Source organism: Aythya fuligula, chromosome 1, assembly GCF_009819795.1.
Source record: "Aythya fuligula isolate bAytFul2 chromosome 1, bAytFul2.pri, whole genome shotgun sequence".
In the NCBI taxonomy this organism is placed as follows: Eukaryota; Metazoa; Chordata; class Aves; order Anseriformes; family Anatidae; genus Aythya; species Aythya fuligula.
In genome coordinates this window covers 116,624,905-116,651,220 of record NC_045559.1, presented here as the reverse complement: position 1 = coordinate 116,651,220, position 26,316 = coordinate 116,624,905, and the positions used below count along the sequence as shown (strand labels likewise).

At 40.8% G+C, this 26,316-nt stretch overlaps 1 protein-coding gene across 1 annotated transcript; it reads right to left on the bottom strand.

Moving 5' to 3' along the window:
• Positions 1-11,960: 11,960 nt before the first annotated feature.
• On the bottom strand, positions 11,961-25,332 carry FUNDC1 (FUN14 domain containing 1). The gene is made up of 5 exons (XM_032192544.1): positions 25,243-25,332; positions 23,397-23,553; positions 21,460-21,535; positions 15,220-15,348; positions 11,961-13,850 (listed from the first exon to the last, which is right to left on the bottom strand). Exons 1-5 carry the CDS (start codon positions 25,271-25,273, stop codon positions 13,773-13,775), a joined length of 471 nt encoding a protein of 156 aa, XP_032048435.1. The 5' UTR covers positions 25,274-25,332; the 3' UTR covers positions 11,961-13,772.
• Between the last annotated feature and the right edge of the window lie 984 nt (positions 25,333-26,316).

Sequence of the window (26,316 nt, the reverse complement as noted above, 5' to 3'; positions counted from 1 at the left end):
AAGTATTTGAGGCAGAAGTGTCACGGGCATCACACAGCTTGGGCAATGGGTTGACATCTATACATAGATAATGTGTACTCCTGCTTTCTTGTTCCCTGGTTATAGATCAAGAGCCTTAAAGTCTCTTTTACATCTGTAAACAGCTGGGAAAGACTGAGCGTTAAGCTATGTCCCTGTTGCCTTTTTCTGGATCCAGCAGTTTGGAAGATTTCCATGGTTTTGGACTCCATGATCTTTGTAGGTCCCTTCCAACTGAAGCTATTCTATTCTGTTCTGAGCTTGCTTTGGGACAAAATCAGATTCACTAAAATGATTAGTAATTTATTAAGTGTTAAACATGCAGCTGTATTAAATAAGTAAAAATAATTTAACTCTAACTAAGAGCCAAAATTCAGTATAATCAGATTAATACAGTGAACTATAATAACATCTATTGAAACAGAATGACGTAACCTCAACTGCATTTGCAATTTGTACTGATCTGAAAACAAAACAAAAAATGTACCTGGGAAGATTTGTCATCAGAGTATTACTGAGAGATTTTTCTGTTGCATAATTTTTTAAGAACCAGACCTATTTAGTTGTCAATCGAAAATTAAACCAGTGAGACTCAATTAATGCATGACACTATTCCCTTTGAGTATAAACATGACTCACAAGCAGTTCATAAAGAAGACAAGCTCTTGCTTAGTTTAGCTACATGACCTGCTTAGTTCTCAACGGGGCCCATCAAGCTGAAATTAGGCAGTTAAAAAAATAATTCTAAATAAATTCAGGAACTAACAGAACCTGGGATCCCTCTGCTAATTTATAGAGCTGTACAATCACATTTTCCAATTTTTGTCAAGTTTCTCTCTTATGTGAGAACATGAAGGTGAGGGGAGGTGGTTTTTATATAACATTAATCGCAACTTTGCAGCCTGCACATCAAGTGACAAGTCACGCAAAGCCTGGTGTCAGCCCATTACCAAAAAAACACGTCATGTTCAGTCCTCTGCTGTCACTGACTGCAGTTTTCTACATTTTCAGTACTTGGTCAGCCATGGCAAAGATTGCTATGGTGGCACCGGTAATTTAATGCAAGAAGATGTCTGTAGGGCCAAGCAGCCAGCAAGATCTGGGCACAGAAAGCCCTGCCCTTCAGATCAGATCAGATCAACTCAAGGTCCTGGGAAGGGGAAGTGGCATCATTTCATCTGGAGCACAGTTGTTCTGGCCAGGATTCTTCTCCCAGCTGAGAGAATCCTTTGGGGTGCAACATTTGTGCTATTTTGCTGCAGATTATTTACAGGAGGTTTGAGTAACTATGACAATATTTGGAAAAACAACCCAACCCACTTTTTAAAAATCGTTTCCAGATCAGCAGTTTTATGTTTAGGGAAGGAGATAGTTCGGGCATTTGTAGCATGCTTTCAGGCACCTGAGTCTGCTCCCTCTGTTGCCCCACCAGAGGTTATATGGCACCCACCAGAGATTATATGGCAGCCAGATCTACAATAGCCTGGACAAATAATTACATGCATGCAGGGAAGCACTCGTTACAAAAGAGGTCCAACAAGATGCAATTTAGGATGCTTAAGAGGGCAAAATGTCTGAGGGACTTATTTACTCTTCTACGAATCCGTCAGCAGCACTAGGCTACCAGCAAAACCTCTGGCTGTGTTAGATTAGCACGAGAGTCAGAGGAATTCACTGGGAGGTGAATCCCAACCCTCCCAACCTGCACTGCCTCATGCACTGAGACAGGGTTGAGCATTGCTGAACCATCCATGCTAGGTGTTTGCTTAATCTTCTCTTTGAAAAGTTGGGAAGAAAAAAAAAAAAAAAAAAAAAAAAAAAAAAAAAAACTTCCCTTGGTTATGTCTCCCAGTGCCACGTGGCTCCTGTCATTACAAAGTTTTCTCTATTGCCTAGCCTAAATCTTCTTTACTTCAGTTTAAGCTGATTCCTTCTTGTCCTTCCTTTGGTGGACATGATGAGTGGTTGATCATAATCCTCTTTATAACAACCTCATATGTACTAGAAGGCTAGGAGACAGATTTTCTGAGAACTTGTTTTTGGCTTCAAAATAACTCTTACAAATTATTTTGCTTTTGTTCCACTTCACCACAAAATAGGCAGCTTTCATAAAGGAAAGAGACAGGCAAGATCATTTGATAACCATCTCTATCCCTCTGCAAACGCAAGTTTTAGTCCTCTGAGAGGTGACCTGTCAGACATTAAACTGATACTCTATTTATCAGTGCCATGTGTAATCTGTAAATCCTTCTAGTGAGATAAATGTTTGCAATTTTGCTCCAACAAAAATGTTTGGAGAATTTAACTGACTGGTGCCTCTGATCCCTTATTGAACTTGCGGTGGCCTATGTGACTGGTTGCTGAGCCAAGGGAAGCTATATTAGGTAATCTGGATATTAACACAATAGACTTCCCACTTCTTACAAAGCTGGAGATTAGGAAAGGCAGCACAGATAATCAGCACAATCAAAATACGCTGATCTGAGAAGTCACTCAGGAGTATTTTCTCACTGATGCTGCCACTTCAACTCTGCCTGTTTGGCTCCTGGTATGAAGCCTGAGCTATGTATACACATGTGCAAGGAAGGGTGTCTGTCCTCCTCATCTCAGAAAGAAACCTTGCACAAAACTTGATTTGCCTCTTCTGAAAAGATGAAACCTGTTTGTCAAAGAACAGAGGACATGTCTGAAATCTAGAAGATGCTGGCACTGCCACCATGCACCCATGAGAAGCACTGACAGCCTTGAGAAGGGAACACCAAACCCATGGGTTTCCAACAACCCCATTCTCACTGAGGTTGTTGAGCTGGGGAGACCAAGGCCATCCCTGCCAGTTGTCCTGAAGAGGGTCTATTTGAGGAAGAAGAAAGCAGCATGCGAGGCTGTGTGTCTTCTGATGCTGAGGGGGCCACCTTCATCTTTTTCTAAGTTCTGTGGGAAAAGAGCTGAGCCTCTCCAGTAGCACAGCTGGTGAGCAAGAGCTGCAGCTCCATCGCTGTGGCTGGTGGGGCATTTCCAGCAGAAACCAAAGCATGGTTGGAAGCAGCCCCCTCACTTGCTCTCCAGGGTGCAGTGGTCTGGAAGAAACTCAAACACAGAATGAAGAATAATAGGTGTTATACGGGCAGGGCGTCACCTATAGCAATTGGTAGAAGTACTTGTGTTCAAGTTTCACTCAGAAATGCCAGTTTTCCATGTCGCATAGTTCCTGGGTGGTGTGACACAGTAGGGAGGAATGAAAGTGAGGGGTGGCAGTTTCAGGGGCTGCCTTGTAACCCCATAGTCCATAGGACTGGGGGCAATGACCATCCGTTACATGACCCGAGGAGTAAGGCATGCTTCTGTAGGCTTGGTCATCATTCCCCAGATACCCACACCATAACGCCGGCAGTAATCTCCCCTGTAAAGCTCGGCTGCCCCTGCATGGAGAACCCAGGGCCCAGCAAAGGCTCTTCAGGTGCCTGTCATGGGCAAGGGGATGCTAATGCCTGTAAGCTTGTTAAATCCTGTCTGTCTTTTGTATGTGATAGGCAACCAACAATTTCTTAAAGCTTTTAGGCTACGTATGGCCTTCCTACAGTCTTTTTGTACCCGGTTGAAGATGTGCAAACAGACTGCCCCAAAGAGAGGTTGGAAATACAACAATCCCATACACAATATCCCAGGGTGGCATCACCCAGGGAGGTCACCCTAAATGCAAGAAAATGGCAATTTTTAGTGGTGGACCAGGGCTGACATAAACCATGGGGAGGGCCTTCAGTGAGGAGCAGGCAATGGGGACCACCAGAGGTCCTGGCCCTGCTCAGTGGATGGAGGATGGGCCATGCCCCAGGTGTCCCAGCATGGCTGGCCTCTGCAGCTCCTTGGCCTCAGCAGCGTGGCTACGTGGTGGCCCTGTGAAGTTGCTTGGCCTCCTGCATCTGCCTGAATCATGCAAGAACAGCAAGTGGCTAATGAGGGTCTGTCGGCCACCCCATGGTGGTGGCCATGTCCCGGGAACTGAGTGCAGTTTAGGATTTGGGCCTGCGCGAGTCCTGGAGCAGGAAGCCCTCATGGTGGGTACTACAAAAGTGTGCTGGGCATGGCAGCTGCTGTAGATGGGGAAGACCTGAAGGATGCCATTGTATCCCTGAACTCTCCCCTCATTGCCCCATCCCTGGAGGTGCTCAAGGCCAGGCTGGATTGGGCCCTGGGCAACCTGATCCGGTGGGAGGTGTCCCTGCCTGTGGCAGGGGGTGCAGAACTGGATGGTCTTTAATGCCCCTTCCAGCCCAAACCATGCTATGCTATGATTTTGTGATTTTCCTGGTGGTGTGGGCTACTCTAACACCACATGTTGCTCCCACGGCTCCCACCTCTCTGGTTTTGCTCTGCCAGCCCAGTGAGAGCTGGTGCGGGGTGCTGTGGAAACCTTGTGCAGTGCATCTGAAAAACCCAGAGCCCCCCATGTCTGAAAATGCAGATTTGCATTTCTATTTGCATAGAAATGCTCTAGAGGTAGTTCTTAAATTCCCTAATGCTGTGTTGCTTTAAATCACATCTGTCTCCTTAATGAATGATGTGGACATGACTGTGCAGGGAAACTTACTCCAGCATATCCTTGCAAGGTATTTTTGTTATGTGAAAAGAAAAATACTGCATGCTGCTATACTATTCCTTTGTGCTGCTGTAGCTGTAACCACATGGGGATCAGTATCAGTTAAACTATTTCATTAAAGAATTACATGCCTGTCTAAAATAGATCAAATAATGAAGAGGTGTGGAGGCCAGACCTGGAAGTTGTGTGGACATAGAACATTCATTAAACCTGCAGACGATAAATTGTGCATAGTTCACATATTTACAGAGCTTTGTGAAAGATTAACAGTTACCTCCTCTATAATATACAGTAATGTAGGGGGAAAAAAGCATTTGAAACTGCAGAAACATCTGAAACCCTCTGGGAAGGTAAACCATGACTGTAACATTGCCAAGACCTCTTCTTACATTGACAACAAAGGATTTGCACTGATAAATCCTATTAATGGAGATTATTTGCATAAATCTTCCATGCAACAGACTCCAAACCATTTGTATTATATATACTTCTGCAGCATGTGTGTTAGAACAATAAATTTTTAATAATATGTTTCTGTTGCCACTTACAGGCGTACGTGGTCAGGATCCACCAGTGTTTAGTTTTTCTTGTAGAGGTGATGTGAAACTTAGAAACTTATTAATGCCAGTCACCAGTGCTCCTCCTTGGTATTCAGTGTAGATTTCAGGAAGTACCCACCAGCTCTCGGTAATTCTGTCCCTGGTAAGTTATCACAACCATTTGACACAAGCTTTCCAACATCTCCCACTCCCTTTACTATCGTAGGATGTGATTTATCATTGCAGTCCAGGTGATCCGACAACTTTTAAGAGTACTAATTGCCTTATTATCCACTCCGGTGCAAGAGTAAAACCTTTTGACATTTTACTTCCTTCCCTGAGGAAAACAAATCCCGCTTCCTGGGACATTACCTTCTGCTGCCTCTGTGATTACTGGGGCGAAGAATTTCTCTAGGCCATTTGCCTTATCAGCCTCATCTGTCACCAACTTCCCAGTCCCTGCTCTCAGTGCTCCCTCAGTGCTTTGCATTCTACATTATTTCATGTATTTCCATATTTTTTTTCCTTTTCTTTTTTATTTGTCATGTCAATGTTCATCACATATTCCATTCCTTTTTTTCTATCAATGTGCTTTTTCACATCAGGCTCTGTGATACCTTGCTTCAGTTTTTACTATTTTTATATTAGTGTAGGAGTGCCTATTAAAGAAAGAAAAAAAAAATTATGATACATTTTTCTCACTGTTCCATATATGAACTCCAAGCCAATCAATAAAGAAATATGCTTTTTTGTTTTGTTTTAAAGACGAAAGCTGGAATTAGATGCTAAGGAGATGTGGTACTGCAATTATTTTTCCTGCTCGATACGAATAGCAAGAAGAGACCAGCCAAAGAAGAACAAAGAAGAACATTTACTACGTGTGTTCAGAAGTACTGGAACACAAGGCTAAACCCAGGAAAAAGACAGAGGAGATAAGTGGGTTGAAACTTAAATTTCACAATCCTATTGATGTGCTGCTTGGATGGGACCACTGGAGCCTTCTGCTCACAGCAGGATGTTCTCCAACACTGGATCAGGTCACCTGTGACTCTGCTCAGACCAACCCTGAAAACGCCTGAGGACAAAGCACCCACGTCCTCCCTGGGTGACCCATCCAGTGCTGCACCAACCTCCTGTTGAAAGTGTTTTTCCTAATGTCCAGTGTGAACCTTCCAAGCCATCACTTGTAGCTTCTTTTTGAGGGGTGATTTGGCTTCATCATCTTTGTTGTTCCCCTTCAAGTAGTTGTAGGCAGCCTCAGAGTGCCATTTGGCCTCCTCTTCTTCAGTCTAAACAACTTCAGCTTCCCTTGCAGGAAGTAAGCTTTGGGCCTCTCCACATCCCCCTTGAAGTGGAGGGCCCAAAAATGAACACAGTATTCCACGTGTGGTCTCACCAGTGCCGAGTACAGACAAGATGGTTCGTAGCTATCCGTAACTGATGCCCATGCTCCTCGTCAGCTACTTCAGCATATGATTTCCTTTATTTGCAGTGAAAATGGAGGGCTTAAATTCAGTCTGGGGTCCACCATAACCTCCACGCCCTTTCCAGCGGAGCTGCTGGCTATGTATGGGGTTAATCTGCCACAGACACAGAACTTGCTTCTTAAACTGTGTGAGATTTCTCTTGGTGCAATGCTCAACTTCCCCAAGGTTGCCTTTGAATTTAAGCTCTACAATTTAGCGTGTGCCAAACACCTCTCCTAATTAGGTGTCATCCACAGATTTGTTACAGGGCTGCGCTGCAGACATTGAACAATATCCATGCAGCAGCAGTGCCTGAAATGCCCTGCCTGTTACCACCGTGCCAGACAGACATCAAGGAGGCATTGACCACTACTCTCAGAGCCTGGCAGTTCGGGCAGTTTTCAGCCTCCCTGTGAGCCCACTCCACCACGCTGCAGGTCCCACACCCACTGGTGGGCATTCTGTGGGGCAATAAGACTTACAGAAATCATGGCATCATCCTTTCTCCCCTCCTCCCTATAACCAGGCACTTCATCAGAGAAGGCAGGCAGGCTGGTCAAGCAAGATGTGCCCTTGGTAAGTTATCTACTCATCCTTCATGAGCTTGGAAGTTCAGACTACTTCCTGGGCTTCATCTCACCCAGCCTTCAGTACCTTCAGGTGAGCAGGTCATCTTCTGCACTTCCTGAAAAACCATGGGAAAAAGTGGGCGCTTTTAGGTCAGATTCATCTGAGCCACCCTAGATGTCACTTTTAGACCAAGGTAAAATTGCTGCAGAAATGCCCATTTCCTTTCATTAACATAGGCAGACTGGAGTATCTAGCCTGACAATCATACTCAGACAAATTCCACTTCGTGTCCCTACTTTTAGCTCCTATATATTGTGCAGCGCATGGTTTTCTGGTATCTGTAGCTCTGAAAGCCTAGCCAGAGATTGCTGTAACATCATGAAAAGAAAAGAAAACGTGTAGCTCTGGTATTATCAGTTCCAGCATTTGCTCTGCCTTTGCTTTCATTCATATACAAACCAATTAAGCAGTCAAGCATACGTGTAGCTTGCACAAGCATAAGCAGCCTCAAAACAAAGCTCCTACAGGAGCCAGCACACAATTTGCCCATCTGGCACAAGAAGCTTTTAAGTTTGGAAAATAAGTATCATATTTAATGCTATAGAAATATTAAAAATTATATTATTAATATTTTAGAAACAAAATTTCTCAGTATTTTTTGACCTTAATCATACGTTGTTATAGAAGCATTAAGAATATGGAGTTCCTTGCTGCTGTTAAGATTCACTTCTCTTTATTTTCCCAAGTGGTTTCTGAAACAATAGTTGGCAACGCTTGATTTTCGTACATCTCTTTCATGCATCTGTAGGTTTTTCTTACATCAACAGCTTTGTTCAGATGTATTCTGGCTTTTGTTTCTATCTGAGCAGCATCTAACTATCAAAACTGGTTCACTGGAGAGAATTTGAAACCTGAAGATAAAAATTGTCTATTTGGCTGCAGTATGAGTTTGTTGTCTGTTAAACACATAAAAAAAAAAAAAAAAAAAACTAACTTTAACTTCACAATTTATACTTCAAGAAGTAATATGTGTAATTAAAAATCATACTAGATATATTGGTTGTTAATTCTCTAGGTCCCATGAGTGCACATTTGGACATGTATGTAGATAACCTCTTGGTGAGATGAAATTTCAAAGTGTTAAATAGGAATTGTATGGCTCAATACTCATTAATTTCCTTAGTGGATGCTAACATATTCTATTAAGTATTTTCTAAATATGCAGTGCAGATATGCAGAAAGGTGGATTTTTATTGTTTTTGTTTGTTTGTTTGTTTTGTTTTGTTTTTTAGGTTATATGAGCAATTGATTTTATGGGGTTTTGATAGTGAAGCCAAAAGCCTTCTGTCAAGGATTAGATGTGTTACAGCACGCAGGTAAGCCTTCTTCTACCAAAGAGGCAGCAAAATACCCTGAGAGTAACTCCTGCCTTCCTTCCTACTAGAGCATTTCCACTGCAAGAAGTGTATTTAACAATGATTTATGGTAAACTTCGAGGAAACAAGACTGCAGTTTCCGTGCCCACTCCCACGAATGCTGAGGTATATCCATGGAACAGAATGGAGAATGGAGAGACCAGGAACAGCTCATGCCAAAATACCTTCTGGTTCGGTGGGTCAGGTACTACTCTGGGAAGCAGGAGAAGTTTCTCTGGAAGAGGTAACTGAATGTGGTCTCTGGTTTCCTTGAGCTCTCTGACCCTGAGCTGTTAGCTGGCAGGCAGTCCAACAGCAGAATTGGCTTGTGGGGTTTATTCCCCAACTTCACAGCAATTTCAGGCAGTGCATTCCCTCTTTCTCACAGATCAGCGACACTATGCCACTATGCACTGTTCTGTACAGCTGTGAAAAAAGAAGAAAGATGGGAAAAACAAAAGCAGGGAGATGAGAACAAGCAGTGAACAGAGATCCTGGGGTCACAGCAGTGAGGGGACAAGGCAAGAGGTGATGGAGGCAGAGCAGCTCCAGCTCCTGAACCTGTGAACTAATCACAAGCGTTAAAATGCATTGGTTTAGCCAGCTGTAAGATGGAGCCAGCTTGGGTCCAGCAAGGTTTCAAGCATGGCACCACTTGTTATAGGATTTGCTCTGCTGTTCCCAGCCTGGTATGTGAGCACAAACGCCCGTATCACATCCCTGCACCACGTTCCTCAGCACACCAGGATAAGAAAACCTGATAGAGCATTCAGGCGGTGCTCTGACAGACCTGATAATCCTTCACAGACCCTCCCCACAATAATCTGGTAAAATTGGCTTCAGGCCTCCCAGGTCCTGGTGAAGGTCAGCTTTCAGTACCAGGAGATCCCCACCCTGCATCAGCCCTGCTTCCTGGTAGGACAAAGACCAAAGCTGATCGTTCCTGTCTCATTTTTGAACTGTAACACAAAAGACAAAGCAGGATGGCATCTACTACTCCTGACCGATTTAGGACTTCAATCCTTCTCCCCTACCACCTGTCCACCCAGTCTTAGAGGTGACCAAAACCCCACGTTTTCTTATGATCTTTCCAAAATGTCATCTGGATCTCATCGTGCTGAGTTTGGGCAAGCTGTATCTTTTTCCACCAGCCCATACGACCTCACACAGGCAGTTGCAAACTACAGAAGTTTGATGCTAAAGTCCTTCTTTCAGATTTGGAACAGTTTTCAAAAGGTTAGGAGGAGGTGTTATCAGTGCTTCTCTGCATTCCTGCATGCTATTATGAAACATTCGCCTGAACAATCATTGAGGCACTAATTGTGAATTATAGGTTTGAATTCTGCCCTTTGTTCTGCATGCATCCTGCCTTTTAAGACCTCCCGACAAATGCCTTGAACCTAGAACACAGCTCTATTATTAACTGCAGTATTTTCATTTTCACTTTGGCTGCTACAACAGAAACAGCCTTCAAGGATTAAACCAAATTCTGGCCCCTTAAAGTTCTGCAATAAAATCACACTGATTTTGGCCAACCAGCCATCTCACTTTAAATTAAAACCTGATGCTGCTTTAACTAAGTGATTTTTTAAAATTGGATTATCCCATTGAGATAATGCAAAATGAATAGATGATTTATCAGCAGGCTCTTCCAGAACTCATTATTCGGTAAACTTTCAACAGATGTTCCCTGCATTACAGAGGGTTACATGGCATGCCTTAGTGAATCATTTTGCTTCACATTCAATTTTGAAGTGACTGATAACAACTGCTTGAGGGGAAAAAAAAATAAATACACAAGCCTGTAGAAAGCAAAGGTAGACAAACTTACCACTAGGATGGTTTTATCATGAGCTTCACCAAGCAGTATTAGCTATGGCCAGGGATGATAAAGTTGCTTTTCTTGCATCTTTAAATGTAACTTAGCACTCTGCTAGGTTCAAGATGTCCACTTTTGTTTTCTTGAAGTTCTTCCATAACACAATGAAAAGCTCAGAAATGCCAGTCCAGCCTTTCATTACTCCACATATTTCTAACGCTCTGCTTCTTAATCATCTGCCTCCTAAAATGGACACTCTGTTTTTCCCCCCAAATGGTCTTCAGAATAAAATTTTCTTCAGTCTTCATTTCACCTTCTTCTGGATCTTCTTAGCCTCCATTATTTTTTGGCAGAGGGGATGACAGTAACTTTGGAGTCATTCCAGAAGACACCTTACCACCAGAAACATCATGCTCCTCTTATGCTCCACTCCGTTTCTGATGCTGTCATTTTTTATTCTTTTTTGACTGTAATGTTACAGAGCATTTTGTTGGGTGCAGGGATACACAAGTCCCCACTCTGAGCTCACACAAATAGAAACTCAGGTATTTACAAGAAAAAAAAAGTTACATATCTTTATTCAGTTGCATAAACTTTGTGTTTATCCAAGTCTGCTGCTCCATCATCTCCTCACCCTGCCAGTTCTGCCTGCAGCTGCAGCACCCCCCAGAGCTAACCAGGATCCAAGGAACAGCTTCAAAGCACTCTGCAAACCCCCACCCCTATGCCAGCAGCCGTTCCTCAAGTCATTAAGGCATGAATTAAAGCCAATCCTCACACAACCAACCAGTGCTCACCTTCTCAGTTATACCACTGCTCCTTATTTTTCTCTCACACCACATTATGCTTCTTGTTCCAAAGCCTTTGAAAAAAAAAAAAAAAAAAAAAAAAAAAAAAAAAACCACTAGTAAAATATATTTTTAGTTCGATCAGTTCTTTATTCATCATCATCGTACTGAGTATCCCAGATAACAGTAACAGGACAGCAGAACAACTTTCCCCTGCAGAAATTGGGCTTGCAGACTGCTATAAAAGTTATTTTAAATTCTACTTTTAACTATGAAGCATATTTCTTGCTCACAGCAGCCCTTTTAGAAACGGCACTACATGATGTTCCCTTGAAGCCCTTTCAGAGAGTAGGCTCCTTTTTAGATGCAACTTTATGGGCTCACGTTATCGAGGTGCTCACTTCACTCCTGGAGACCTTCAGAACATCTGAGTTCACCCGTGTGCATGGGTGACTGGTAGCAGCTGGCTGCAGTAAATCTTATGACATGCCAAAAATCCATTAGCTTCCCCAGCAGAAAAGAACATAGTGGTTACCTTCCCAATATCCTTTAGATGAATACTAAGGAAAAAAAAGCTTTCATACAAAGTTTCATTCAATGTTTTTAATTCCAGATGACCCAACCTCTTCCTTGGCTTCCCATTTCCAATGAACTGCAACAATTGTTCTTACATAGCTTTACAAATTCACCTTTTTAGAAAAACCCAAAACCTTAGGATGATAACATGCAGTATGTTTTCCTTGTTGCCTTTTTTTTTTTTTTTAATTCAAGCTTTGATATCCAAAGTTCTAAATGGGTTTTAGCTTGACTAAACCTTTACTTAAACCTGGCAGGCATGCATGATGTGCTTCATGACTTACCCCAGCCAGATGAAGTTCACCAACAACATGTTAGGGCCCCTGAAGTTCACACATGCCCTGATCTAACTATATACTGGGTTATGATGTCAAAGGCCTCTCACGTACAGTCCATCTGACGGAGGTTCATCATGTGTCCTGCTCATCAGGAGTTCACATTCAGCCATGGGATGCTGATGCATCATTCCTGCTGTTCAGGCGTGGGAACGAGAACCCAACAGAACCTGTATGAGGCAGGCTCGGTTTCACATTAACTTACGGGTACAGAATTAAAGCAGGGAAAGGAGGACAGAGCAAACATCCCATTTTCTTAGGTAAAAGGTTCACAAGTTTGAAAAACAGAAAAATGTACAAAGCATGCATTTGGATTCCCAGCTTCTTGAGAATAATTTCGTAAGAAATGACCAAAACCGCCTTCAGAATCAGCTTCAGAATACAGCTTCAGAATCAGCTGTAGATAGACTGGAAAATTATACCTCCACTCTCCTTTAGGATCTGCCTCCTGCTTTGATTTGTCAAAGATAGAGGAAGCAACCACATCCCACAGATGAAGCCTCATTTGCTTTCCCAGACATCAGAGGCAATAGGCACTCTTCCAATGAGCCTACTGAAGCCAAACTGTACCCTAGATTTACCATAGCTGACGCCCTAGATAGAGAAAGCCAAATTAACAGTGAAAGTCAAATTAAGTGACAACTTTTTTTCTTTTTTGAAGTCTAAGTCGAGCAGAACATAGTGGCAATAGAGGTGAACATGGAAGTGAGCATTACCTCATGATTTCCAGCTAAAATGGACTACAAGAGAAGCCTTCGGTCGATCCAAGGTACATCATACTATCACGGCATCAAGCCGTGCAAAGCATGAGCCCTTGCAAAGTGCTCAGGGAGAAGTCTCAGTGCTTCATTTCACCACCTACTGAAGCCTGAGAGGGGCTCCATGGCTCATTGAGTATAAAACAGTAATCCTTGCCACAATTATCTGCGTAGTACAGTTTTATCAATGAATTTATGCATGTCTACACATCTGGGAAAAGTAGCATATACATTCACTTAGCGCACAAACTTGTGTGCACAAATATTTGTACCAGATGCCTGCAGGACATGAAAGTGAGACTTCTTCTCTATGTATACGAGGCCGGAGTCAAAGTCAATTTTCACTTTTAATGAGCTGATGATTCTTTGTTATTTAATACTCTGTAAAAAGGTATTACAGATTTATAGATTATTGCAGTGACTTCTAAAGAACACAGGCAGCCACGAGGCTGAAACTACAGTATCATGTACAGTACATAGTCATTAATACTATCTACTACTGCATGAAGAAAAATACTTTTAAAATTAACAGTATTTACTTGAAAACATAGAAATGGAGCTTCCTTTCTTACAGTATGCTTACATATCTATATTCCAAGAATAACATTTTAAAAATGCTAGATCTTGAAAGGTCATAGATAAAAAGAGTCATGATGAAGATGAACCAGTTTTGCCCAGAAATGCTATAATGAGCACACTGCGTTTTTTCAGCAAATTCTAGTTTTGCCAAGCTTCAAGAGGCAAAAGCCTAAAATGTGAAAGCTTCCAAATTTTCTATCTATTCCACTCGTCTTGCTCTGGAGGGCACGGTGACCCACACTGCTTTCTGACAGTGTGTCACCACAACTGTTCTTTGACATGAATGCCATCAGGAAGAGATGATTCAGGTCCTTACGATGCAAGGCCCAACAAAAAGCCTCCAACAAATCCACTGGAGACCACGATGTTCTGTTTGATAAATTCTGTTGACTGAGAAGAAAAAGAAGATGTGTAAAGAACTGAGTCAATCGTGCCTGACTATAACATTTATTACTCTTACCACAATTGCCTGGAAACAAGCATACTGGAATTGGGGAGGTGGTAGTAATCCATCTGAAAACCAACAAAGTTGGGTGCCAACTGCTGGCACCAACGGAGTGAAACCCATCTCTCTACTGTCTTTAATAATGGGTTTGCAAAACAGTCAGCATTTTGAGTCAAAATTCAGAGGAACTGTCATAGTAATTCCATGCCAATACCACTTTCTTGGATTAAAACCAATGTACAACTTTTGTATATAATATTTCATGAAATATTATCACTGAGTATAATACGTATCTAACATGCTATTTCATAAATCCTTTACTTTGAAAACTTGAAATTAGCTATTGGGACACAATTAGTAAAAGGTAATTGGAAATAAGGAAAACAAAAAACTTCCTGTCCCATCCATTTCTGCAGCAGAATGGAAGAAAACCCTCTCTCTTGGCTTTCCACTTTAAATTCACATTAAAAGGTAAGGCGATTTTTAGCAACTTAACTATAATTCCATCAGGTTAAGTATAAGATGTCAGAACTCTATATTACAAAGCACCAGTGTGGCTGCTGTAACACTGTTAGTCTGCAGTACATTCCCAGTCAGGATTCACAGTTGCACAGAAACTTATAGGGCCTACATAACATTTTAAAAGTGTGTTAAAACATGCCAAACATGCCTTTTTTCAAAAGATAAAATGATAAAAAAGGTCTTCAAATGCCAGAACAAAATGGCCTCTGACACTCTGATCAGTATGAGTCTTTTTAACACAGCACGTAACAGCGGCTGTAGACATATTTTTCATGTGTCAAAATTAGATTTAAAAAATACACATATCTAGTTACAAAGTGGTTATTGCTTTTCTCCAGAAAGAGAGGTTTATCTTTCCTAATCAAGTAATATTGTGATCAGCAGACTAATGTTTTTGGGTCTTTGAGCTACCGTGTTTTAACCACACCCCCTCCTCTTTTTTTTTTTTTTTTTTTTTTTTAACCAAGCCATCAGCACATCAGCTCTCTTGCTAGCCAAGAGGGTGCACAGACCAACTAGCAAAGCCCATGGCAGTCCCTAGGCCACATCAAAGTTGATGCTTTTCCAACAACAAAAGCCCATGTGTGATCCTGCAAGAGTGAGCAAAACACCAAGTTAAATAACTTAATAACTGATAACTTTTAATAAAGCATACAGCCAGGCTATTTCTGATGCCTACCCATTCTAATCAGACTCACAGTTCAGCTTTGCACGACGTTTCCAACTAAGCACTACGTAAGGTGGAAAGCAAGAAAAGGTGGCTGGTAGAGAAGTTTATCTGCTTAGACTTACCTCTTCGATTAGAGTATTGATTTCAGGTGCTGCCTTATTTGCACGCTTTTTTAACTGTTTTTTTGCTTTGTTTACATCTTTTTCAACTCTCTTCCAATCAACTTGTACATATCCACTATGACTAGCAATCTAGGAAAATAAAGTAAATTTAGTACAGTTGAAGTTAACATTTTATGAGTCAAAGTGCAATATACTAGTGCCTACAAATTATCTTTTGTTTAAATGTTGTTTCTATGTATTACAGACAGAGGAAAAAAGACATTGCTCCAATTACAACACTTACTCTGTGTCAAACACTGTATTTTCCCTGCAGTAACACCGATGTGAAATAGAACAATGAATTGCAAAGTTCAGTAGGCTCTTGGTAATTTTACCACTTTTCTATTGCTTAGTTATAAAAGTTTTAAAACATTTTTTTTCCTTCAGAATTGACTGTAACTAATTGCAAGGGAAGAAAAGTACATTCACAGAGTAACAATGAAAAAACTGTTCCATTTTAGCTTCTTTCAAAATTGTGGAATTCTGATTTGTGACTGGGCATTTGGGGCTAATAAGAATCATCCTCGGAAATACCAAAAACTTTCATTCTATTTTATATCATTTAAACTATCCAACAAGAAGTATATGAAAACAGAATTCTCACAGCTTCTAGAAAAACCCAGTAAGTAGAAAAGTAACATGGCTCACATACAGCACAAGTACTGGGACGTATGCAAAATATTTTGGGTGACTGTTCCTACCAATTTCCACTCAAACTCACAAAATTAATTATCATTCATGAGATTGTTAGCACATTTAACCATCATCCCAATCCTTTCCCTTATTTCTCTAACTCAGATTTGATCCTGGAAAAAGGACGTTCATTTGCTCAACAACATTGACAGCCCCACCAACTCACAAAAGAAATGCATATTTAAATGTTTGTAAGATAACATACTAAAAAAAAAGTAATTACTGTATACCCCAGATAATAATTAAGGGAAAAAAACTCAGTCATAAAAAGAAGAAAATCAAAACTAAGGATTCCTGCTCATTTTAACTGCTATGACAAATATAGACAACTAGCTTTAAATGATTTATACCAAAACAAAAATGTTTGTGAAGAGTGAGATTTCTCAGATCCTTCTTAAAGTTGTGTTTGCCAATTTCACATAACTTACGTAAGTGCTTTCTACACAAATGGTATAACTTGTAAATAAAACTCACAGATAACAAAGTTCTGTGGAGTAGATATTTAAACACAGGATTTATTAGGTTTGGGATACAATAAATCCATTGACCTTGCCTGTCTAATGTAAACCATTTATGCAGACAGGTGCTGGTGTTAGGCAGGGATAAGTAATTAAGGACTGCCTGTACACTGTGAAGACATAAAACAACTTTTAAACTGTACTGGTTGCACATCCAGTCTCTGGATGACACACCAAGAGAAAAACCAATTAGGCGTTGGGCTAAGTTTCATTTTACGGAGTTAACATTACCACAAGAATTTCAAAGAGGCCTTAGTGTTGAACTGGTGCCTTCTGACTCACAAACCTAAAAACTAAGTGTGGATTTAATATATTAAGTCCAACACAAGATTAGAAATACAACTTTTAGGGAAGCAAACACATTAATAAAATATAAAATGGACTTTAAGAGAAACAAGATTAAGACTAGTTCAATTAGCTCAGTTATCCTGACAGTACAGGCATGAGGCAGAAGTTTTCAATTAAGCTGTTTTTAATTAAGCTCCTAACCATAGAAGCTATACATTTCTCCCTGAACTTAGTAGCAGAGCTCTTAAGTTCTGCTTTCAAATTTTAGTATACAGCTATGAAATAAACAATAGACAATGTTTAGAATATGAAATGTATAATGGCGGAAAAAGATATCTTGTACTTCACTGCAGTGATAGTCAGAGCTTGTGTCATATCTGCTTTGGCTGCAGTCCTACAAAATATATTGTCTAACCACAGAAAAAAATCCCACCAAAGTCTTATGCTGGTGAGACAGACTTCAATTTTTAAACCCTAATTAAGCTTAAAAAAAATATCTTAACTATTAGTTTATGGTCAATGTTCCTATAGTAAATTTATATAAATACAAATTCTGGAAGTTCAGTAGCATTTTTAAAGCCAGTCCCTATGATAATGGAGATAAAACATTAATATTCCATTATCAATTATATCCATTATATATATTATATATATTAATATAATTATATGTAATATGAATATTAATGTCAGATATTTGTTCAAGATCTTCCAAATCTATTAAAAAAACGTTTTCTAAAAACGCAATTAAAAAATACATTAATGCATGATTAATAAAAATGCTTCCTTCCTTCTTTACACTAACCAAAATGAGAAGGGAACCTAAAGAGAAGGCCTCATTTTGGGGGTGCTATTGGATAGGCACACAAGCACTTTGTTATTATGAAGCACCATTAAGGGTAATGAGCAAACGATGCACAAGAGCAAAAAAAAAATGCTGTCCCATCTTCCTGCATGCAAGATGGCAGTTGTAATTTCCTCAAAACCAGGATTTCTCTCCTACTGAAAAAGGCCTAACCAAGCCCAGAAACTGCACAGAAGCTCCCCATACTCAGCATACAGAAGCTATGTGAAGTTCTTGGTGTTTCCTGGTATTTACCTAGGCAGCAACCCTCTCTGCTCCTGACCAAGACAGACCTGACAAGGCTCTAACTTCAATATACAGAGATAAGGAGGGACTGAGAAATGATACAGTATTTTTTTTGTAAGAGCTGAGCTCCAGAGGCTGTATCTTCAGCCACCATCTACTGGCACAGCTCCCCTGTGACCATAAAACTCCTCCAGTTTACAAAAGCAGAAGAACGATGCCCCTCCACTTCATGTAAACACCTGCCAGAAGCAGGGCATTTCTTTATAAGGCAAACTTCCAGATACTGTTTGCTTTGGCTCTTCCACTGAATAGTCCCTCTAAATCTGCACGAATCATCTGTCAAGTGAGGTACCCAGCGCAAAACCAAATGCGACTCTCCCTCTGAACAAGTCCCTGCCCCAGAAGCGTGCTGCTCTCCCACCGCTCCGCTGAGATCCCACAGCATCAGCGTGGCACTACCAGACCCCTGCACAACACACAGCTGAGGCTGTCTTAGGGTTTGTCTTGCTTCTTACATCGCTTTCTAAGCTCTTTCTCAAGGCAGAAGGTATTTTAATGAGGAGTTGAATTGAATCTATCAATGGCATGTTAATGGAACGAGGCAAAATTTATTACTGAAAGCACAAATAACTACACAAATACACCATTTTATGATTAAATAGTAGTCAACACAAAATGGAAAAAGCCACAATTTATATGTTGACTGCAGAGCAAGAAGTAATGAGACCATTACTAAGGATACAGGAATTTAAAAACACTGAGAACAAGCACTCATTAAGAACAATTGTTTTAAGTAACTTATTACAGCAGAACCACACCAAGTTCACACTTCCCTGCTCTTCAGGATCTCACTAAGCTGTGCGCTATGTAACCTGTAAGTTTGACAAGGGAAATCCCTTAAGCTGATACCCGATAGGAGAAATTAATTGTATTTTTCTTGGTATAGGGCATGGGTATTGATCATATACCAGCATACTTGAAGAATCACAACTCCTTCAATAGAAAATTGATCAAGTTAAGCTGTTGAAATATCCAGCACAGAGATGTGAGAACAGGTCTTAATTCTGAAGAACAATGCAGATTCCTTAATGTCATTTTTATTCTTCTCAGGCTACTTTTTATTTAATCTGCATTAAGACTGACATATTTATAGATCATTTACAGTAATTTGAAAGATCTTTTTACTTCTTGTACGAACTGACACTCCAAAATGTATTGCTTTCTGTTTCCTACTAGATTTCTTCAGATGAAGTCGTCATATGCTATAGAAATAATGCACTTTTTAAATTCCAGGACTGAAGTGTTTCAGTGAATGGGCTTTATCCAAGAACCTCGCCTTCTGTAGTTCTTTTTCTTGTTTGAGCAGGTAATTACAACATCAATATTGCAATCAGGAGCTGGAATTAAATCTGCAATTTCAGAAAAATTTGCAGATAAAAAGGAATTTTTTAGTCACGTGCTGAAATGTTCCTCTGCCCACACAGGGGAAGCGTTGAACATATATTCATAAGGAAATTAAAAACATAATGTGTGATCTTTAAATGAAAAATTTAAAGACTACAGAAATTTAATTACACTATAGAATTTATGACTCAGCTTTAAAAATGCAAAGCATTTTGAATTAAAATGAAAGACCAAGGCATCTACTTTATTCCCTTCCAAGAGAATCTGATCTTTCTTAATTACCAATATAGACAACTCAGTCAAAATATGCAACTTGTTTTTCTTCTTAGATAATATTCCTTTTCAAATACACTCTAAATGAGATCAACTAAGAAATCAGACACACTATCACATGGCAAACTGATTTTACACATAGGAAAGCTCCCCAAACTTCATAGCTCAACAAGCAAAAATACTTGCATAAGTAACATGTTTTTATGCAAGCTCTACTCTTCACTATTTATAGGTTTTAGTTTTAAATTTTTAGCTTTGTGGTAAGAAGCACTAATGGGGACTTGCAGGCAACTTTCTGCCTACTGCCCCTGGATTCCAGGCCTCCGTTTGGCAGGCTCAACAGCCAAATTTGGATAAAAATTGTCATTTAGTGAATTAAGACCAACACTACTCTAAATGAGAAGAGATTTTGGTCATGCTTAACTTAACTTTGGTCTGGTTAACTTAAAGACAAGTAGTTTAAAGATCCACTATATATATCTCTTTACATTATACTAAAGATTTCAGTGTTCCCTCATCATCCAGAAATACACACTGTGGGCTAAAGAACTGCAGTGTTCTCAATTTGATTCATTTGGTGGCTTTGCACATTTTGCCAAAAATTTACATCTGGATGATTCTAAACCTTTTCTGATTCAATACATTTGTAAAATCCATCCCAAAGTTTAGCTACAAACCCAATAACCAGTGCTTTCCAGAAGATTTGAAGAGGTCAGCAATGCACCATGGTGAAGTGGAACAAATAATAATGCTATAAAGCTTCATATGAAAAATATTTCATTTTGACTATTTACATTGTTGTTGCTTGCCTTTGAGTAATTCGGAGTAAAGTAGGTGTTATACTTGTTGAAAACAAGTTAAACCAAATAGTTTTGGAAAACCTACATTCTCACATGTAACTGAACTACAGTGCTTATGTTTAACAATGGCCTTGGAGGCTTAAAAAAAAACAAAAACAAAAAACAAAAAACAGTGGAGAGGATGATGGTTTCTCCCCCAGAAACCATCCAGGGCCATGTCGGCAATAATAAAAAGAAACTATCTTCATCCCTGTCTCAAAAAAGAAAAAAAAAAAAAAAAACACAGCCAGCGTATTATTTGAATGAACCTAAACGGCCACCAGTCTATTTCCTCTAGAGTAATTTGAAGAAAAGAAAAAAAAATAAAATAGACAAGCTTACAGATGTTAAGACATGGGAAACACTAGCCAAGTAATTTTAATTCGTTTACATCTCAGAAGGATATGTGAAATTCTCCTTTGCTTAAAGCCTTTTAATTTATTTGAAGACGTTTTGGAAATCTGTCCTCCCCTAACACAATACCTGATGAAAAATTTAAGTAGCCATGCTAGATAACACCATTACATTTTTTTTTTTTAGACTTGAAATCTGGTTGAACAGAGGAATGCAATGAAGCCATCAGAAGTCAGGAGAGCTTCAGAGGTTCAACAGATATAACTAGCAAAGACAGCATGGGGAGAAACGGGAAATGAGTGGCTTCATAATTGGACCAAAGCATGTCTTCCAAGCAACTGCCAAAGCAGCCCATTTTTTTCAAAGCACTGATAAAAATTCTCAAACCTATTTAAAATAAACACAGCTTTAAATACCCTGATCTCTCTAATAAGTTTACTTGTAGTTCCTCTAAGCTGGCAATATGTATCACACACAGCATCTCAGTTTCTGCACAAAGGTTTCTTTTGGCTTATCACAACTATTTCACAGGATAAAGAATAGATTCCAATTTAGGACTGTTATTTTAGAGCTGTCTCTTTTACACGCAATATTCCACCTGAAATTAAGTTTCGGATTGATAACGCTAAAAAGATGAAGTAGATAAGAAGCCTTCCTAATTAAATTTTTAACCCAGCAGCTGAATTTTGCCTACAGTTTAAGTAAATAACATTTGCCAACTTATAAAGCATGAAATTCTACATACTTGAAGCAGAAGAAAGCCACCACCTACTGCAGTTGCTGCAAGCTTTCCGACTTTCTGGAACAAAAATCCCGCACACCTTAGGAGAACAAAACAAAAAACCCAGTCCAATGAAGTTGTCTGCTCAACAATGCCACACTCCAAAATTCCTGACTACAACTATTACGTTGTTCATTTAACAAAAGCAAACGTATCATTTCACATTTCTTAAATCTTTAGATCAGAATATTTAACACAAACAACAGTTAATGGATAACGTCTAACACAAAACAACACGAGCAACGGCTGCTAGTTGATGACTGATGGCCCCTTTTAAGCAAGCTTCAGCTCTGCGGGCTCTGTCTATACATAAAAGCTGCATGCTGCTATTCAATGCAGCACTTTTAACGAAGCACAGGAGAGCGATACAAAAGTGCCATTAGAACTATTCCCAGATGGAAGGTTAATATATTACACTACCATTGATATTAGCTACATGACCTGTAACTTAACTCTCAGGCAAAAACAAGTTACATCCCTACAGCAAGTGCTAAAAGCTGGAGGGGAGAGGAGGACGAGGCAGGGAAGGGCACTCCTCTGGGACACGGCCTTGGCCTGTTTTTAGGGGACCAATGCAACCAGCGATTTAGGATCTTGGTCACAGTCTCCAAACGCTCCCACATCAAACACAGAACCACATGGATATCAGCATCACAGAACAACTGTGGCAGGAGGTCGTCTGGCCCAGACCATGCCCAGAACTGCACCATCGGACCTGAGTGCAATTGGGGTGCTCAGGGCCCTGCTGGGGTGGGCGCAGGACGCTTCCCAGGCTGATGGTCCCAAAAATTTTCTTTGGACTCCTCCTCTGGAACTTAACCTGCCCCCTCACAGCCCAATGCACGTGTGTTGTTTTTTTTTTTTCCCCTTGCATATGGGGGGTGAATTCCTATTGATATGCACGAATACACACACACACACGTATGTACATAGACACAGACACTGCAATACAGTTCCTACATCCTTCATAAGCCACTTCTTGGATGCCAGACCCCATTCACTATTCCCTACAGGTTTCTGAGTTGGTCTATTCACACCTAATGTCTAAAAGCTATTTTAAAGCTACAAAAGCAAATCAAAAATCAGATTGAAAGTTAAGGCTACACCCCCCAAAGCTGTACTAAGCCTGTAAATAACAATTTCATTTTTAGTCTCTTCCACGTTCCAAATCTTCTACAATTTCATTTTAAAAGTTCCTACACTACTATAACATTGCTTTTCACTGAAATTATTATTATTTTTTTTTAGAACACTGGAATAAACAAGGACTAGTCAAATACCTTGACACAGCTGCCCAGTTTGTGACCACACTTTCCAATTTCTACCTATCACCACAGCATGGTTAGGCTAAAACAATTTATGGTATCTGCTCTCGTGTTAACTGTAGAGAGACTGTTAATCTGTTCAAAATGGCTCCAGTTTAATTTAGAGAAACGAAGACGTCTCTATAAAATGGGGCTCTTAAAGATACATTCTGTCACACATTCATTTCTTAATTTCTTTTACCTATAAAAGGCATCTTAGCTATAATATCATAACTAGGCCTCTAAATCCCCACTAGTAAGTTAATATGATTTTCCATAGAAACAAAAATGACATGCAGTAATTTTCCATTTACTCCTTAGACTTTCAGAGTTCTGACATTTATTTCTTCAACTTCTTTTTGCAGTAACTGGTATGGGTTCCTTTAGGTAACTGGTACATTTTACCAATATTACAAAATGACTTTAGGATGATGAGTCAGAGCAACGAGTTAAGAAATTGCTCACGCATGTATAATTTTCATCAACGATAAAGGAAACCCTATTAGAGAAAATAAACGTATCTGGTTCATGTAGCCTGGAAAAAGATCTAAGAACAGTAGAAGGTCTAGCGCAGTTATGAAAGCGACGTTCTCTCACCAGCCAGTCACTCCGCCCATCACAATCTGTGTGGCCACGGAATATTTTTCTACAATTGGTCCCGAATTGCGGCCAAACACACGATTCCACCAATGGTGACGCCTTGCATATTCTGTCAGATCCAGCACTTCATAGGAATCATCATCGCTTTCACGTTCTTAAAAAGAGCAAAGAAGAAAGAAAGTTATTTTCTGTTATGCAGTAAGCTAACAACCTATCAGAAACATCCACTATCAAAACCCCAAGCATTAGCAGAACTGTATTTGGCATTACCTGGCTAATACAATGGCTTATGATGTCATTTATGGGCTACCTATGGTCCAGAGGTTCACAGAACAAAGGACTTTGTGATTTTATGCCACAATCTTAAAGAAAAGACTACAGGAAATCCACACGTGGCACAGAAAAGCTGAACAGGAATCTCCTCTCTGTTCAAGTAGAGGAACTAAAAGGCCTTGGAGCTAGCATGCATCTGGTTTAACACAATAAAAAAAATAAAAAAGAAAAGAAAAAAAAGAAAAAATGAAGTCTTCTCTGCCCCTCTCTGAGATGGGCTCTGGTTAACCTTTAGAGCAGCTTGCTGCAGGATGCTGAAGCTACCAAAAGCTGATGTGGACTCCAAATCACAACAGGGAAAAAAAAAGTAAAGGAACAACAACAAAAATCCACCACAGGCTATCAGGAGGTCCAGAGCAGAAAATCCTCAGAAACATTCTGAGAAAGCATCGCTGCTTGCTTACCGTGTTATTCTTTCCTAGCTCACCCTGCAGCCGATGGCTTTCAGACACGAGATGCTGGGTTTTCATCTGACATCGCGCGATTGCTTTTATGATCTTCAGCAACGTGAAACGCACCTGACTTAAGAGAAAGCCAATGCTTCTCTTTTAAGAATCCCTGGCTTTGTATTTTCTTCAGAGGGCAGGACATTAGGTTAAGGCAAGAACAGCCACGTCTGTTCCCATTCCACCACAGACAAAATAGATGAAGCCGGGACTTCAATTAAGTTCCATAATTTCAGCACAATTCTCTCAACGCTTTCAAACTGGGCCTTCTCCTACAACTCCAAATTAGGCATCCTGAATACCTAAATACCATCCTAAATACCACTTATCCTCAAACATCAAAGGAAAAGGTGGCCTACTTTCAAAAAGGAGCATTTTATAAGCACACCATATTTCAGTATACACACACGGAGAGTTAAAGTCCACTTCTGTTTAATATATTTAGGGAGAGGTGTAAGATCAGCAGGGCTGCGGGGTCACTGCAGAGGAGAAAAGTTTTGTTATTGCCTACAATTGTAAGGAGTTGTGATGTAAATGTTCTGTTCGTGTTCATAACGTTGTGGGTTTTTTTTAACCTCTTATTACGAGTGTGAGTGAAAGGCTAAAAAATAGATAGAATATGAAGAGAAAATAGAGAAAATAGTTAAGTAGAATGATTTCTTTCCCTTTATTATCACTTAGGTGATAGTAAATAACAAGGCCCATCATGATAAAGAGTCGCAGGTGAATGCTCTCTTTAACTTTGAGGCATCAAAGACAGTTTATCTTGTTTAAAAAGGGAACAAAGTACTCCCAGTCACAGCCTGTCAGTTGTGTTAAATTGTAATTTATTTTAGGGTCAGAGGCACATCACAGCTCGCACACACAATGCGTTGCGCGGCCAATAACAACATTTTAGCGCTTATTTTTGATAAAACAACCAAACGAACGCCCTTCCTCGGGCGACAACGCTTTATTTTACACCCACCCGTGCCTACCCAAACCTCCACCGCGGCGTTTTTGGGGTGTTTTTTGCCGAGCCCCGCTGCCGCCCGCCCGCCCGCCCCACGCGGCCGCGGACTGACCTGAGGCGCGGCGGGGCCTCCGCGCCGCCATCTTGGCTGCGGGTCACCACCGAGACGGGGCCGGGGCCGGGGCCGCTCTGCGCTGCCGGCGGCCGCCCCTCTCTATGGTCCGCCCGCCGCGCCCCGCCCCGCCCCCTCCCCGCGGAGTGACGTCACGGGCCGCCGAGGAGGCTCGGGCTCCCGGAGGATTGTGGGGGTTGTAGTTCTTGGGGAGGGCCGCCATTTTGGGGGGTAGCCCCGCTGTAATGTGGGGCTTGGTTTTTCGGCAATCCGCACCCTGCCTCTCATCCCACATTTTAAAGGTCGGGAGAGGGCTCAGAGCTGTGGTACAGAGCCCGATGATCCCCCCCCAAGGCGGGAGACATCAAGCAGCACGGCGCAGATGGAGGCCTGGGTGCCGTGCCCAGTCACCGTGTGGCCAAAATGGTGCCACCCCCATGGCAGTGCCTCCTTCTGCTCCTTGTTACCCGCTGCTTGGGCAAGGTCCCCGTGGTGTGGCAGCATGGCAGAGCCCCTCCTGCGTGCGCTGCTTTGTCTGATAAATAACAGACATGTTATTTAATGTGACAGACCAAAACCCCAGCTTGGCGTCTGTGCCTCATGTTACGAGGTTTTGAGCCATCACATCCCACGAGCAGCATGCCCAGGAAGATTTAAGGCATCTCCAGTTGATTCCTGTGGCTCTGGCCCAGTTAGATAATGGCATTTTTTTTTTTTTCCCCCTCATGCAATGAAAATATACAAGACTTACTTGCCTTGGTGATTGATACGTCTAAGGTCATCATATAAGTAGCCATCAGAAAGTCTCTGAATAATTCTTACTGTGGTTTGGAAATAAAATTGTGGTAATAGTCATTGCAACTGGCAACAGGCAGCTTTAGCCTTCTGTACACAACTCACACTTCAAAAATTCTCATTGTATTGTCGTAGGTATTAGGCATCCCGTAAAAATTAATAACCAGAAAAGAAAACAAAACGCAACCCCTTTAAAAATTAAAGTAAATGTGAGCCAAGAAACATTTACCAGAAGTGAAATTCAGAATCACTTGACCTCAGTTTACTCCCTCCTTCATC